Source organism: Tripterygium wilfordii, chromosome 12, assembly GCF_013401445.1.
Source record: "Tripterygium wilfordii isolate XIE 37 chromosome 12, ASM1340144v1, whole genome shotgun sequence".
In the NCBI taxonomy this organism is placed as follows: domain Eukaryota; kingdom Viridiplantae; phylum Streptophyta; class Magnoliopsida; order Celastrales; family Celastraceae; genus Tripterygium; species Tripterygium wilfordii.
In genome coordinates this window covers 4,237,066-4,249,910 of record NC_052243.1, presented here as the reverse complement: position 1 = coordinate 4,249,910, position 12,845 = coordinate 4,237,066, and the positions used below count along the sequence as shown (strand labels likewise).

Sequence of the window (12,845 nt, the reverse complement as noted above, 5' to 3'; positions counted from 1 at the left end):
TTGTGATATGACACGTCTTAAATCATTAGATTAAAATTATAGACTTCCGTGTTCTAAATAAATTGTAAAGCCTCAAATCTCATTCTTAGGGTTAAGTTAACTTTTTGCCACTGAAAGATACCTAAAGTTTCAATTTGATCACTCAAAGATCAAACGTTCCAAATTGGTAACTGAAAAAATTTTTTTGATACAAATTGGACACTTGGGTAAATTTGTTGATTTCTGTGCAGTCAACAGTCTTACATGACACGTTGACCGTCAACTCCAACTGTTTTATCTGCTTATGTGGCATTAAAAATAATACATAAAAAAGATAAAATAAAATATAATAATTTTTTTGCCACATGACACATCCACATAGATAAACCTGTTATAACGGTTACATTCATCCCAAAAGTATTAAAAACGTTCCAAAAAGGACAATGTAAGAACCATTATGTTCCCAATATGACACTGTTTTAACCATAACGTTCCAACTAGTAAGATACCATCCAAAATAAGGCATAACATAACCTTTGCAACAACATATCCTAGACATATTCAAACAGAAGCAAAACATAAAAGAAAACCCTTTGGAACAAATCCTAAGCACTTTTCCTTCCAATGTTAGCAGACTTTTGGGTCGCATTCAGCATCATAGTGTACCTAGAACTTAAGGTTGCACCCTGAATTGTTGAATGTATGTCTGGCATCCTCCTTGCCATAGCCTTTGTTCTTTTACCTGGACTGATGCTTGATGATATACTAGTGCACATAGAGGTAGAGGATGCTCTCACATTGAATGTAGTTATAGTACCTGCACCAATACTAGCAAGAGCTAAGGGTCTAATAGCTGTGCCACTTCCAGCTCCAATACATATGCCACTTCCTGCTCCATTTCCTCTGCCACCTCTTCATCCACTTCCTCTGCCTTTTCCAGCTCCAATACCTCTGCCACCTATTCTTGCACCTCTCATGCCAACTCCCTTGCCACCTCTCATCCCACCTCCCCTACCACCTCGTCCAACAGCATTAATTGAAGCCTCCTATTCATAGTGGGTTGGCATAAGACGTATATGTCAATTAGGTCCACTTATGCTACTTATACTAATGAATATGATGTTGTTTAGTTACCTATTACATTGGTGGATTAGTACATCTTCTCCTGTTGTGTCATTCTTCGCCACATCTTCCGCATTTGATTTTTGGGTACCTCCTTCTCAGTCTGCTTTTAGAAGCTGGCTCATCATGCTCTCTTCTCCTTTTCTTTGTTGGTCTACCAACTACACCCTTCAAAGGAGGAGGAACAATAGTCTCTCCTCCAACAGGAGCCCACATATCCTCACCATTTGTTGGCCCAACATCATGCTGATATACCTTCATATATGATTCCCTCGTATATGATTCATGTACATAGTGTGTTGGATCCTTGTGCAGCCACCCTAGTGCAGCAACAGCGTGTGTGCATGGGATCCCAGTTAGATCCCACCCCCTACAAGTGTATGATCTTGCATCAACATTTACCATATATTGACGTGGCTTCTTTGTAACCTGCACATAAAATTAAAGCACTATGCTACAATGTTAATGAATCGACGAAGACAATATGATGCACTATATATGAGCTAACTTGAAACATTGATTTCTGTCAATCCCCAATCCACTTTGCTGTCCATTTCCTACTTTTGTGGAACTCCTGGTCCAATTGACTACACACAAGAGGAACCAACTCGCCATACTTCTGTGCCATTTGTAATCTGAGTTGAACATGTCTTTCCATTGCCTCCCCTCTTAACTCTTCCAGCATTGTAATTATTGGTCTGTCCCTAAATGGCAAAATCTTCCCATTGAAGCTCTCTGACATGTTATTGACAATAGATGCATTCTTGCTGAATGTAGAGAAGGCTGCTCTAGTCCACAAACAAGGCTCTATGTCATTCAGATATTTCCATGCAGCTTCATCTAGTTCTTTCACTTTCATCATGTTATCATTGAATTGCGTAATGGTTGTCGACTTTGCACAATCGTCTACTAGTACTCTGTACTGAGCTCCTGGCCATTGTTTGCTGAAGTTGGCATATATGTGCCAAACACAGAACCTATGCTCAATTGTTTGTTGGCTTTCCCTTGACAATCCTTCAATGGCTTGGACCAATCCCTGCATTACATTATAAAATATAAACCCATATAACAATTGCTAATTACAATCTAAACAAAATCAATTTTTTACCTTCTGTCTGTCTGAGATGAAGCACCATCTCTTGGACTGAAACCCACCAATATCAAGCAGGAGCTTCCTAATAAACCAATCCCAAGAGTCTCCATTCTTTCTCTCAACAACAACCCATGCTATTGGGAATATACCATTATTGCCATCTTGTGAAACTGCAATAAGAAGCTGTCCTCCATAAGTAGTCTTCTAGAAGCAACCATCAAGTCCTATTAAAGGCCTACAACCTGCCAAGAATCCATCTCTTAAAGCAGCCAGACACATGTAAACTCGCTTGAATACTACAGGTTCTTCAGGATTAACTCTGTCCACTGTAATGTTACAGGTGCTACCTGGGTTGGTCCTCATAACCTCAGCCAAATAGCTCATCAATTTCCCATATTGTTCTTTATGCTTACCATCAATTATCTCTAAAGCCTTCTTCTTAGATCTGAATGCATGTATTTTGGATATAGATAATAACATGTTCTGTTTGACATAAACAACTAACTTACCGACACTCACCTTAGGATCATTCCTGATTTTGTTGAGTAACCTCACAGCAAGCCAAGAAGTATTGGCTTGTTTGTTTGGTAAACTACGGTTACACCTATGCTTCTGTACATAAGTTTTAACCTGGAAAGTGCTTTCCCCTTTGATTTTGGAGCACCCAATTTTCGAGGGGCATCCACCAGAGCACTTTGCTTGACACCTTTCTTTCTCATTAACCACAAATTGAATAGGATAACCACCATCTACTGAATAACTCCTTACTGCATGTTTAAAATCCTTCAGATTTGCAAATTCCATCCCAAGCTGAAACACATATTTCTCAACAGACACTTTAGGATCATACTTAGGATTAAGTACATTACGCTTCCTTACTTCATCATCACTATCCTCCTCATACAACAATATATCTTCATTATCGGACTTATATACCACTTTGAAATCAGGATCATCACTGTCACTATCTTCTTCTGCACCCACATCTTCATCCATCGCATGATCACCTGCATCATCACCTTCATCATCATTACCTGCTTCAGTACCTATATCACCATTTGCATCAACACCTTCATCACTCCCTGTAGCATCACTCTCATCAACATCTACATTGCCATCTAGTCCATCACCATCAGAAGTGCCAGCCCCACCCACGTCAGTTTGTTCCAAACTAGTCATGTATGCATCCAGTACGTCATCATCGACATCATCAAAAGATTCCTCAACACCCTGAACAGGCACTTTAGAATTCCCAGCATCTTCACCACCACTGTCAATTTCAATCACTGTCTTTTGAGATTTCTTATTCCCACCCCTCCCCTCTTTGTAGTTAACCCGAGTCCTTGACAATCTAGGTGCGGGCTTCATCTTCACAATAGTAATTGCATGTAACATCACAAATCACAAGTCAAAATAATGTAACTCATATTCCTAAACCCCATAGAAGCAACCCCTCAATCCCATAATACCGAACCCTAAAATAGTTAAATCGACTGTGATTTTTCACGATCTACCATTATCAAAGAAAGATGAGACCTTGCACTGCACTAGAGGAGCATTACTACAAATCTTGGATTAACATACCTTAAAATCGTTGCTCGAAGACGAAAATAAAGGGTGTAGTTGATGCGCCGTTCACTAATGCGAGAAACACACGGCAAATAGACATGCAAGGCTCTGTCACAACCAACTCTAAGATGAAACGTCTCTGAACCCCAAGACAGAAGAGAGGGTTTCGTGTGTAAGAATAGAGAGAATTATGGGTTTATCGATATTATCAGGGATTCTAGCGTTAGAATCCCGCCAATTTCACCCACGTCAGCGGCGTTAAATGACTAAGTGACGTCGTCGATCCACATCAGCAAAATCACACGGTTAATTGACGGTCAACATGTCATGTAAGACTGTTGACTGTCCAGAAATAAGCAAATCTGCCCGAATGTCCAATTTGTATCAAAAAAAATCTTTCAGTTACCAACTTGGAACGTTTGATCTTTGAGTGACCAAATTGAAACTTTAGGTATCTTTCAGTGGTCAAAAGTTGACGTAACCCCTCATTCTTAGGGCACTTGCAATGGTGCAAGTGCTAATGTCCCCAATAAAATTAATCTTGGGTTTCACCTCTATTACACAAAACATTATAATACAGTCACATCAGTAAAACACATCTTCCAATACAACTACATCAACAAAACACAAATTTCTATCCATTTTATATTTCCACCTAACATGGAGGTCAACAACATTTCATTCCTCCATATTATCCACAACAAAACTACACCAAAACACAAAATATCAATACATCTACATCAGCAAAACAATTCTCCCAATACAGTCACATAAGCAGAACACGTTTCACAATAGAGCCACATCAACAAAAGACAACATCTTTATTGGTCTAATAACACTTTACCATTGCAAGTGTCCTTATATATATAGCTCAAGTCTAAATATGTAGTTTCACAATTTTATCCTTTCAAACGAGTATTTGGCAACTGAAATAGCATATATGCTATTTAAAATGTTTTGTCAAACAAACTCATTATAACCCAAGTATAACGCGTCCAAATCTGTAATTTCATTATTTGTCCTTTCATTGAATATTTTTTTTAATATAAGAGTCCTTTCGTTGAATCTTCTGTTTTCTATCTTCTTTTGACGAACATTCATTGAATTTAGTATGTAACATGCATGTCATGATTTTTACATAAAAAATCTTTTGGGTTTGTTTGAATTCATTATCACTTTCATCCAATTGTGTGATTCGCATGTCCAAAATCATAAGCTTATGATGAATGTTCTTACTTCTTATGCATTGAAATAATCTAAGAAGTCGTCAAAGATGACAAATTGTCCTTGCGTGCATAATTAAAAAAATGGATTAACAGCATTAGAGACACCTCTTGCTGGAGACATTCTAGATGCCATAACATCTGCATAGTGATTCCGGATAATCATACCAAGACAAGAAAACTGCTCCCCATCTTTGAAACTTGCTTCTATATTAATCTTGAAAAGTCCAACGGGAGGGGCCTACCATCTATTGTGATGTTCACGGACACCGATACATTTGATTTTTCATTTGAAGCATCAAACTCCACAACCACAAGATATTTAGAAATAAAATCCAAGAGTTGACTAGTATCCTAATGTTTAAGCTATTATGTTTTATTAAAATTTCAATTAAGAAAATCTCTATTAAAACACTTTTAAAATTTTTTATCAATATTTGGGGTGTAAATGATTTTTTTTTTGACAAGAATTTAACCGATCATTCGATCGATTATTGACAGTTATTTCAATTATTCGATCGATTAACTGTTCGATTCTCACTAAATATGTTTTGAAATGACCGACTGTTCTGTTCAATTTTACCGGTTATTTTTTACAACCCTAATTAATATTGGTCCCTAACGCCCTGGAGTCTTGGACAAATAAAAAAAAAAACTCAAATGTTGAAAAATCTAAAATTCATTTTTTTTTCTAGAAAAACTAATGGTAGGCCGCGGACAATCAGAACGCAACATATATCATTCTCAATTCTCCACATTTGACTATCCCGTTTCCTAATCAAACAAGAAGTCGTCCCAAAAAACATATAAACTTTCTGCAATACCAAGAACAACACTATCATATCCATATAATTCTCAATCAATTATGACATTCTCATTCATACAAACCACAAATTATTGGCTTTCAGAGCATCCATCCATCGTTAGCTTCCGTTGGAGCCACATACAATCATGGGGCTCCACCTGGTTCTTCCTCTTCTCCGCCATTGCCGTCTATGTCGTCTCCGCCACCGCTCTCCACCTCCTCCTCTCCCTCCTCCTCCGTCGGAACAGTCGTGTCCCTTTGGGTCCCATCCCTGCCCTTCACAGCCTCGTTATGGCTTTATTTTCGCTTATAATTTTCTTCGGCATCCTCCTCTCCTCCGCCGCAGAGATTCGTGACACGCGGTGGTTCTGGCGGCGCACGAAAACAAGCACCGCGTTTCAGTGGCTCCTCTGCTTTCCGCTCGGGACTCGACCCTCTGGGCGCGTGTTCTTCTGGTCATATATATTCTACCTCTCTCGATTCCTACATTTTCTCCAAACATTCTTCACAATCCTCACATACCGAAAATTGAATTTCTTCACACTTTTCAACCAGTCTAGTATGTTGTTGATGTCCTTTATCTGGCTCGAATTCTCACAATCGTTTCAAGTAATTGCGATTTTGCTGACGGCATTGCTGCACTCAGTGGATTATGGGTACCAGTTCTGGACGGCGATTGGGCTTCCGAGCGCATGCTTCCCGTTCGTGGTAAATTGTCAGGTGGTATTGCTGGGTTGCAATTTGGTTTGCCATTCAGGGGTGTTTCTGGTGCATTTGTTGAAAGGTGGGTGCAATGGCATGGGAGCTTGGGGTTTGAATGCGGTCTTGAATTGCGTCATTTTGTTGCCGGTATTGAGATTCTACTTGAAATTGCGTTCGAGGAAAAGAAAGATCTCACAAGAAGATGTTTCTTCTTCAAGGCACGGGTCGCGGAATCTAAAAGAAAAGGAGAGTTGAATGTTTGCTTTGAGAGTTGAATGCTTGTTTTGATTTCAATTTTTGAAAACGTTTATATGAATTTTTCGTTTGAAGAGGAAAAATAGAAAATTATTGTAAATACCCAGATGAGAACTATTTCATTTTTTGTTTTTCTTCAGTATATATTTTGCTGGAAAGTGAGAAGTCATTGTGGAGATATTGGCTCATTACGACAGTTGGATTGGGGTGGCAGGGGTCTGCTGTAGTTTTTACTACAGCAGACCCCGCTGTAGATGATTTAGATGACAAAATTTTTTTATTTTATTTTGAAAAAATTATAAATGTGTAGTTTATGATCCAACGAACCCAACGATATATTTTTTGTTTGAAACAAAAATCAAATTCATCTTGATCCAGACATCGAATGTTTTGAGTTTATATCCGACGGTTTAAAATTGTTAAGCATTTTTCATGTAGCATATGATTTTTGTTTTGAACAAAAAATATATCATTGGATTCGTTAGACCATAAATTACACATCTATAATTTTTTTAAAATAAAATAAATTTTTTTTTTTTCGTAAATTGCTACTACAGCGGGGCCAGCAGAGCCCCGGCACCCGCGTAGCCGTCCGGACGGTAAGACAATTTTGCCAAAAATGTTGTTTATCAGTCCGGACAGATCGGTATTAAAATAGGTAAAAAAAATCAGTCTTTTTAGGGTATTTGCTTCAACAATAGCTTTGGAACGCCGTTTAGAAAGAGAAACAAAGAGAGCACTACATAAGGAAAAACTCTTGATATGGATTCAAGATAGACGAGAAGGTGACTCTTGAGATTCCAATCGCCTTGTGGGTAAGTGGGTTTATTGTCTTTGTTGTCTTCTCCATTGGTTTTCTTATTGAGAGAGTTTGTAGGAACAAGATAGCACTTAAACTGGGCTTGTTCTACGTGTATTGGGTAGTCTCTTGATTTGTAAACTTTTTCATATAGTGAAATTGATTCTCTGTTACCCGTGGACATATGCCTTTGTGTGTCGAACCACGTACGTAGTTGTGTATTGTCTCTTTATCACTTCGATATTGTTTATTGCTTAATTCTCTACAATAGCTAGCTTGGATTTGTTTGATCCAGTCAAGCGATTTGGTGCTATAGTCTGTGGGTATTGGGATTTAGCACAACAGTCATGACAAATAGTATAATGATTTACAGGAGCAGACCCCGTTGTAGCCATTTCGGGAGTCAAATTAATTTTTATTTAATTATTTAAAATTATAAATATGTAGTATTCGATCTAACGAATCAAATGATATATTATTTATTCGAAATAAAAATTACATTTATCGCAATCGAAAGATCAAATTTTTGAGTTTATATTCGACACTCAAGATTGTTGTATGTTTTCATGTTGAATTTGATTTTTATTTAAAACAAAAAAGATACATTGGATTCAACTTAATATTATACATTTATAAACTGTTTTACAAATAAAATAAAAATTTTATGTTAAACTATTATTTATAGGGAAATTTTATCTATACACCACTAATTTACTATCTTTACACCACCTTTTAATTTTTTTGTAGTTTACATAAATATCTTATATACAATAACACATTAACCTTAACCTAAAAATTTAAAATAAATAAATTTCGAAAATGGTTAGCTTCCATAAAATAGCTATACATAATCATACATAATCTATTTGGCATAACACATCATCATGCCACATAGATTTCAATTAAAAAAATTAATAGCTGAGAGTGATAGATTTCTCACCCAGAATTCACTACTATCTCGTTTCTCTCTTCTATCTTTATTTTCTCTCTCATCTGAGCTTATCTTCTTCTTCTCTCTCATCTACTTTTATCCTGGGTTACGCCATCGTTGCAAGGTAGCTAGCGTTTCTTCGTCCTCACATCCTATAGCGCAAATCAAGCATCCATTTCATCAATCTTCTGTCTGGATTCTCAGGTTTAGGTGTTGGGCTACATCTTTTGTGCTCCAGACTTTAACAACATTTTTTCATCTTTGAGATCGGTCGCTTAAGGATGCATGTAGAGTGATACGCCTTGCATCCGTTGATTCATTTTGCTAAGATGTATCAGGGTAATGGTGTAGGTTTTGGAGGTGATATGCCTATGGGTGGTGACTTTGGTGATGGTTCTACTGGCAATAATGATGGCCAAGGCCCAAAGATTGAGGAGGTTGATTGAAGTTGAATTAAGAAGGAAATATAGGGCATGTTGCTTTGTTTTTTGTGTGCTCCGTTTTCTTTGTGTTCAATTTGTATTTTGTAAAACTAGCTTTTGACTTTAGATATGTAGATAATTATGATGTCAAGGTATTATTACGTTGTAACAGTGCCTAATTGCACTGTAAAATCAGCTTATTGCATTGTCGAAAATGGATAAAATGACTTATTACGTTGTCTCATACGTCCCAGTGACTCATTACGCTATCACATATGTACCAATACATAATCACACTCTCAAGGTGCTTTATTACGCTGTCGCATATGCACCAGTGCATAATCACACTCTCAAGGTGTTTTATTACGTTGTCGCATATGTACCAGTGTATAATCACACTCTCAAACTGCTTTATTACACTATAGCAGTGGATAATTACGTTGCACCAGTGTCAAAGATAACATTGATTTGCCCCTTCTTGGTTGGAACTATTGTGTTTCTTGAAATCAAAGTAGTCATAACACCACCAGCAGTTTCAAGCCCAAGACTAAGTGGTGTGACATCGAGCAACAACAAGTCCTGCATCTTTTCATTCCCATCACCAGTAAGAATGGAAGTGTAATACCATTCTTTCACGGGTTTCTTAGTGGTTCGTCATTAAGGAGGATCTCGCCCTACTTCCAATGGCCTGCCGTCATCACGAACACCATGCTAATCTTCCGCCGTCGAGAACTCCTATTTGCTTTCGCCGAGCACTCTCTCGTAGGAAATCAGTGTAATTGCAACCATAAATGGACACTTCGTACACCGTCACCGCCTATCAAGCCTCCCGTCTGTTGAAATCTGCCTAAGCTCCTCTCATATTCTCTCAAATGGGTTTCAAGTTTAGGGTTTGTTTTTTGATATTTGTGAGAGAACCCACTTTTTTATCAAATGTTTTTTTATTTGTTGAATATTTGAATTTGCCTAGTCAATTGTCATATATCGCATGCCACATCTTTATGGATATTTATGGATGGCAGACTTATGTATGATAAGTGCTACCAAATAATTTTTACATATTAACCAATTAAAATTAAAATGACCGAATCTTCTAGGTCTCCTCTTTCGAATACCACTCCTTGTTGGGTTCATGGGATGTGTCATTTCATGTTCTATATGTAAGTATTGTTCCTTAATTTCATATTTTGTTTGTCTCAATTTATATATCGAATTTGATGTTTTTTAATTGATAATTGATGGGTTTGTCTCTATATTTGAAAAACAGAGCAGAAGACCAGATTCTGCCATTTGTTTTCATTGTATACATAAGACCCATAACACTTTGTGTGATTAAAGTGGCATCAATCAGTCGGTCATTTCTCATTATAAATGCAATTATCTTGAGAGGTTGAAATGACTCAAAGCAATAAAACCTTACCAACTCGGTCAGTATTCTGTTCACCTAAGCAACAAAACCTGTTAAGGATTTATGTATCTCTTATGTGGATGCATATTTGAAAAACATAGCGCAAGACCAAATTCCGCAAAATCCAGTGCTCAATATGCCATGCTGGGTAGAGGCATCGTTTGATTTAGCAAATTGGCTTCAACCATGGAGTCCCGAGTTGAAATGAAGCTTCCCGTTATATTATGCCATGATAGGATCGTCAATGAAGCTAATCTTCTGGTGAGCATCTGCTTTGCCGAGGCTAGGACCTCTAATGAGTCTGCAGGAGTGGCACTAACAATGTGCATATCGGTAAAAGAGGGTAGGGTTGAATTGGGGTCTAGAGTGACAATGTGTGTAAACTAAACAATAAAAATTCTAATATTTTGCAAATCAAGGGTGTAATCGTCTTTTCACTATAATTTTGTGTGTAACCTTATAATTTTTTGGTGTAAACTTATTATGTTCAAAAAATGATGTAAAAATAGTAAATTAGTGGTGCCTAAATAAAATTTATCTTATTTATATTATTACAACAGCCAAGCCACCAGTTATGGAGGCCTATAGTATAGGATTGATGCCCACATTACAACTTCGAGCACAAGAAATAAGGCTCAAATTGGGTTCCGAATTAGGGATGACAATTTGTCCCCGACCCGCCCTGCCCCGCACAGATATTCCCTGACCAGAGGCTTGTGAGGGGCAGGGACAGGGCAAAAAATCTCAACCTGCAACGGGGTGGGTATGCCTCCCGCCCCGCCCCGACCCCCGACCCGTACCCTGCCCCACTATAGATATTCATATATGTATATATAACATAATATAGAAAAATATTTATTTGTCTAAACGTATTTTAATTTGATATTATTATTCAAATCAAAGTCCCTAAACATAATATTATCATACTCTTAATTAGATTGAATAAATGTTGATAAAAGCTTATCCTAAACCCTAAGTTAAATATGACTCTCTAGTCTCTATTCTTAAGTCAATTGAATTGATCTTGATAAAAATATATGACCCTAAATCTTAAGTTAAATATGACCATATACTCCTAAATCCTAATCTCCAAAACCCGAAAGGCCCTAAACCCTAAACCTAAGCACTAAACCCTAAAGCCATAAGATGACCCTCTACTCATAAAAGCTGATAAAATCTTAAAACCCTAAGATTTTATAAAATAAAGTATTAAGACCCTTAGATTTTATAAAATAAAGTATAAAATTAAACAATTTAAAACTATAGATATAAAATTTAAAATCAATACTCATTAAGTAAAACTAGAATTATTTAATTGTGTTAAAATATAATAGGTGGTATGTAAAGATAATAATTTAATTAGTTGACAAGTGAAACATGAAAGTAGCTTTGACTTGTTGGTTAATTCATTACTCTCCCACCTAGAAGTCTCAAGTTCAAATCCTATGATGTGCAATTTACTTGAGATCCTATTCGAATCCTATGATGTGCAATTTACTTGAGATCCTATGATGTGAAATTTAATTTTACAATTTTCAAATATGTTGAGTAGGGGTGGAGCTGGACACTGGGATCCGCGAGGTAGGGCGGACGGGGCATAAAAGTTGCCCAAACATGCTGGGCGGGGTGCAGGGCACCACCTGGAGGTGCGGGACGGGGGGAGACCATGATCTGCCCCCACCCCGCCCTGTTGCCATCCCTACTCCTAATAGGTAGGGCGGGGAGGGGATGGGGCGTAAAAGTTACCCCGATATGCGGGGCGGGTTGCGGGGCACCACCTAGAGGTGCGGGGCGGGGGCTGGGCGACCATGATCTGCCTCCGCCCCGCCCCGCCCTGTTGCCATCCCTACTCCTAATAGGCACAATTGAACGGAAAGAATTTCAGACCCTAACCACAAATAATTATGGGCCACTTCAAGCCCAAGTCGAAGCAATATCCATCTAATATGTAACATTATCAAATCCGTCAACTATGAATCTTTTTTTTTTAAAGGACTTTAAACCCAACATTCATTTCATAATGGTGAATGTTACACCTAGCACCATAACAGTGTAGGAATTTACAAACCCTAGTAGATGAATTACAAAGCCAAAGAACAAACGCGGACTAACATCGGGCTCATCGAGATGTACCCAAATAATCATGTTATGGGATAAACCTAAACAAACTTAACAAAAACAACACACATGAAATGGATCAATAGTCATGGCTTTCCCTTCATCAAGAAAGACCCATCTCCACCAGATCTAGGAGTCATTTCACTGTGCACCAAATATGTGTCGTTGGAACATATTAGCAGAACTAGTGTTGTGAAGAATCCACTACAGATGGATGAGAAGAACTAGATTTCATCTCCATGAGAAACTGTGTGATGAAGGAACCCTGCATATTCCCTATTAAACATAATAGAGTTGGGAACCATATCACTGTGCACCAAATGTGCCGTTGGAACACACCAACAAAACCGGTGTTTTGAAGAATCCACGACAGATGGATGAGAAGAACTATATTTCATCTCCATGAAAAACAGTGTGAT

At 37.7% G+C, this 12,845-nt stretch overlaps 2 protein-coding genes across 3 annotated transcripts; one reads left to right on the top strand and one right to left on the bottom strand.

The window, feature by feature from the left end:
- Nucleotides 1-330: 330 nt before the first annotated feature.
- Nucleotides 331-4,027, bottom strand: LOC120010656. 2 transcript variants are annotated; one of them, XM_038861448.1, is made up of 3 exons: nucleotides 2,210-4,027; nucleotides 1,114-2,137; nucleotides 331-1,025 (listed from the first exon to the last, which is right to left on the bottom strand). In XM_038861448.1, the coding sequence occupies exon 1, from the start codon at nucleotides 3,587-3,589 to the stop codon at nucleotides 2,399-2,401; it is 1,191 nt and encodes a 396-aa protein (XP_038717376.1). In that variant the 5' UTR covers nucleotides 3,590-4,027; the 3' UTR covers nucleotides 331-1,025; nucleotides 1,114-2,137; nucleotides 2,210-2,398. The 2 variants fall into 2 exon arrangements, with proteins under 2 accessions (XP_038717376.1, XP_038717377.1); XM_038861449.1 differs by having other exon boundaries at nucleotides 2,257-4,027.
- Nucleotides 4,028-5,746: 1,719 nt separating this feature from the next.
- LOC120011292 (elongation of fatty acids protein 3-like) lies at nucleotides 5,747-6,875 on the top strand. The gene has a single exon (XM_038862376.1). It carries the CDS (start codon nucleotides 5,852-5,854, stop codon nucleotides 6,746-6,748), a length of 897 nt encoding a protein of 298 aa, XP_038718304.1. The 5' UTR covers nucleotides 5,747-5,851; the 3' UTR covers nucleotides 6,749-6,875.
- Nucleotides 6,876-12,845: the final 5,970 nt, after the last annotated feature.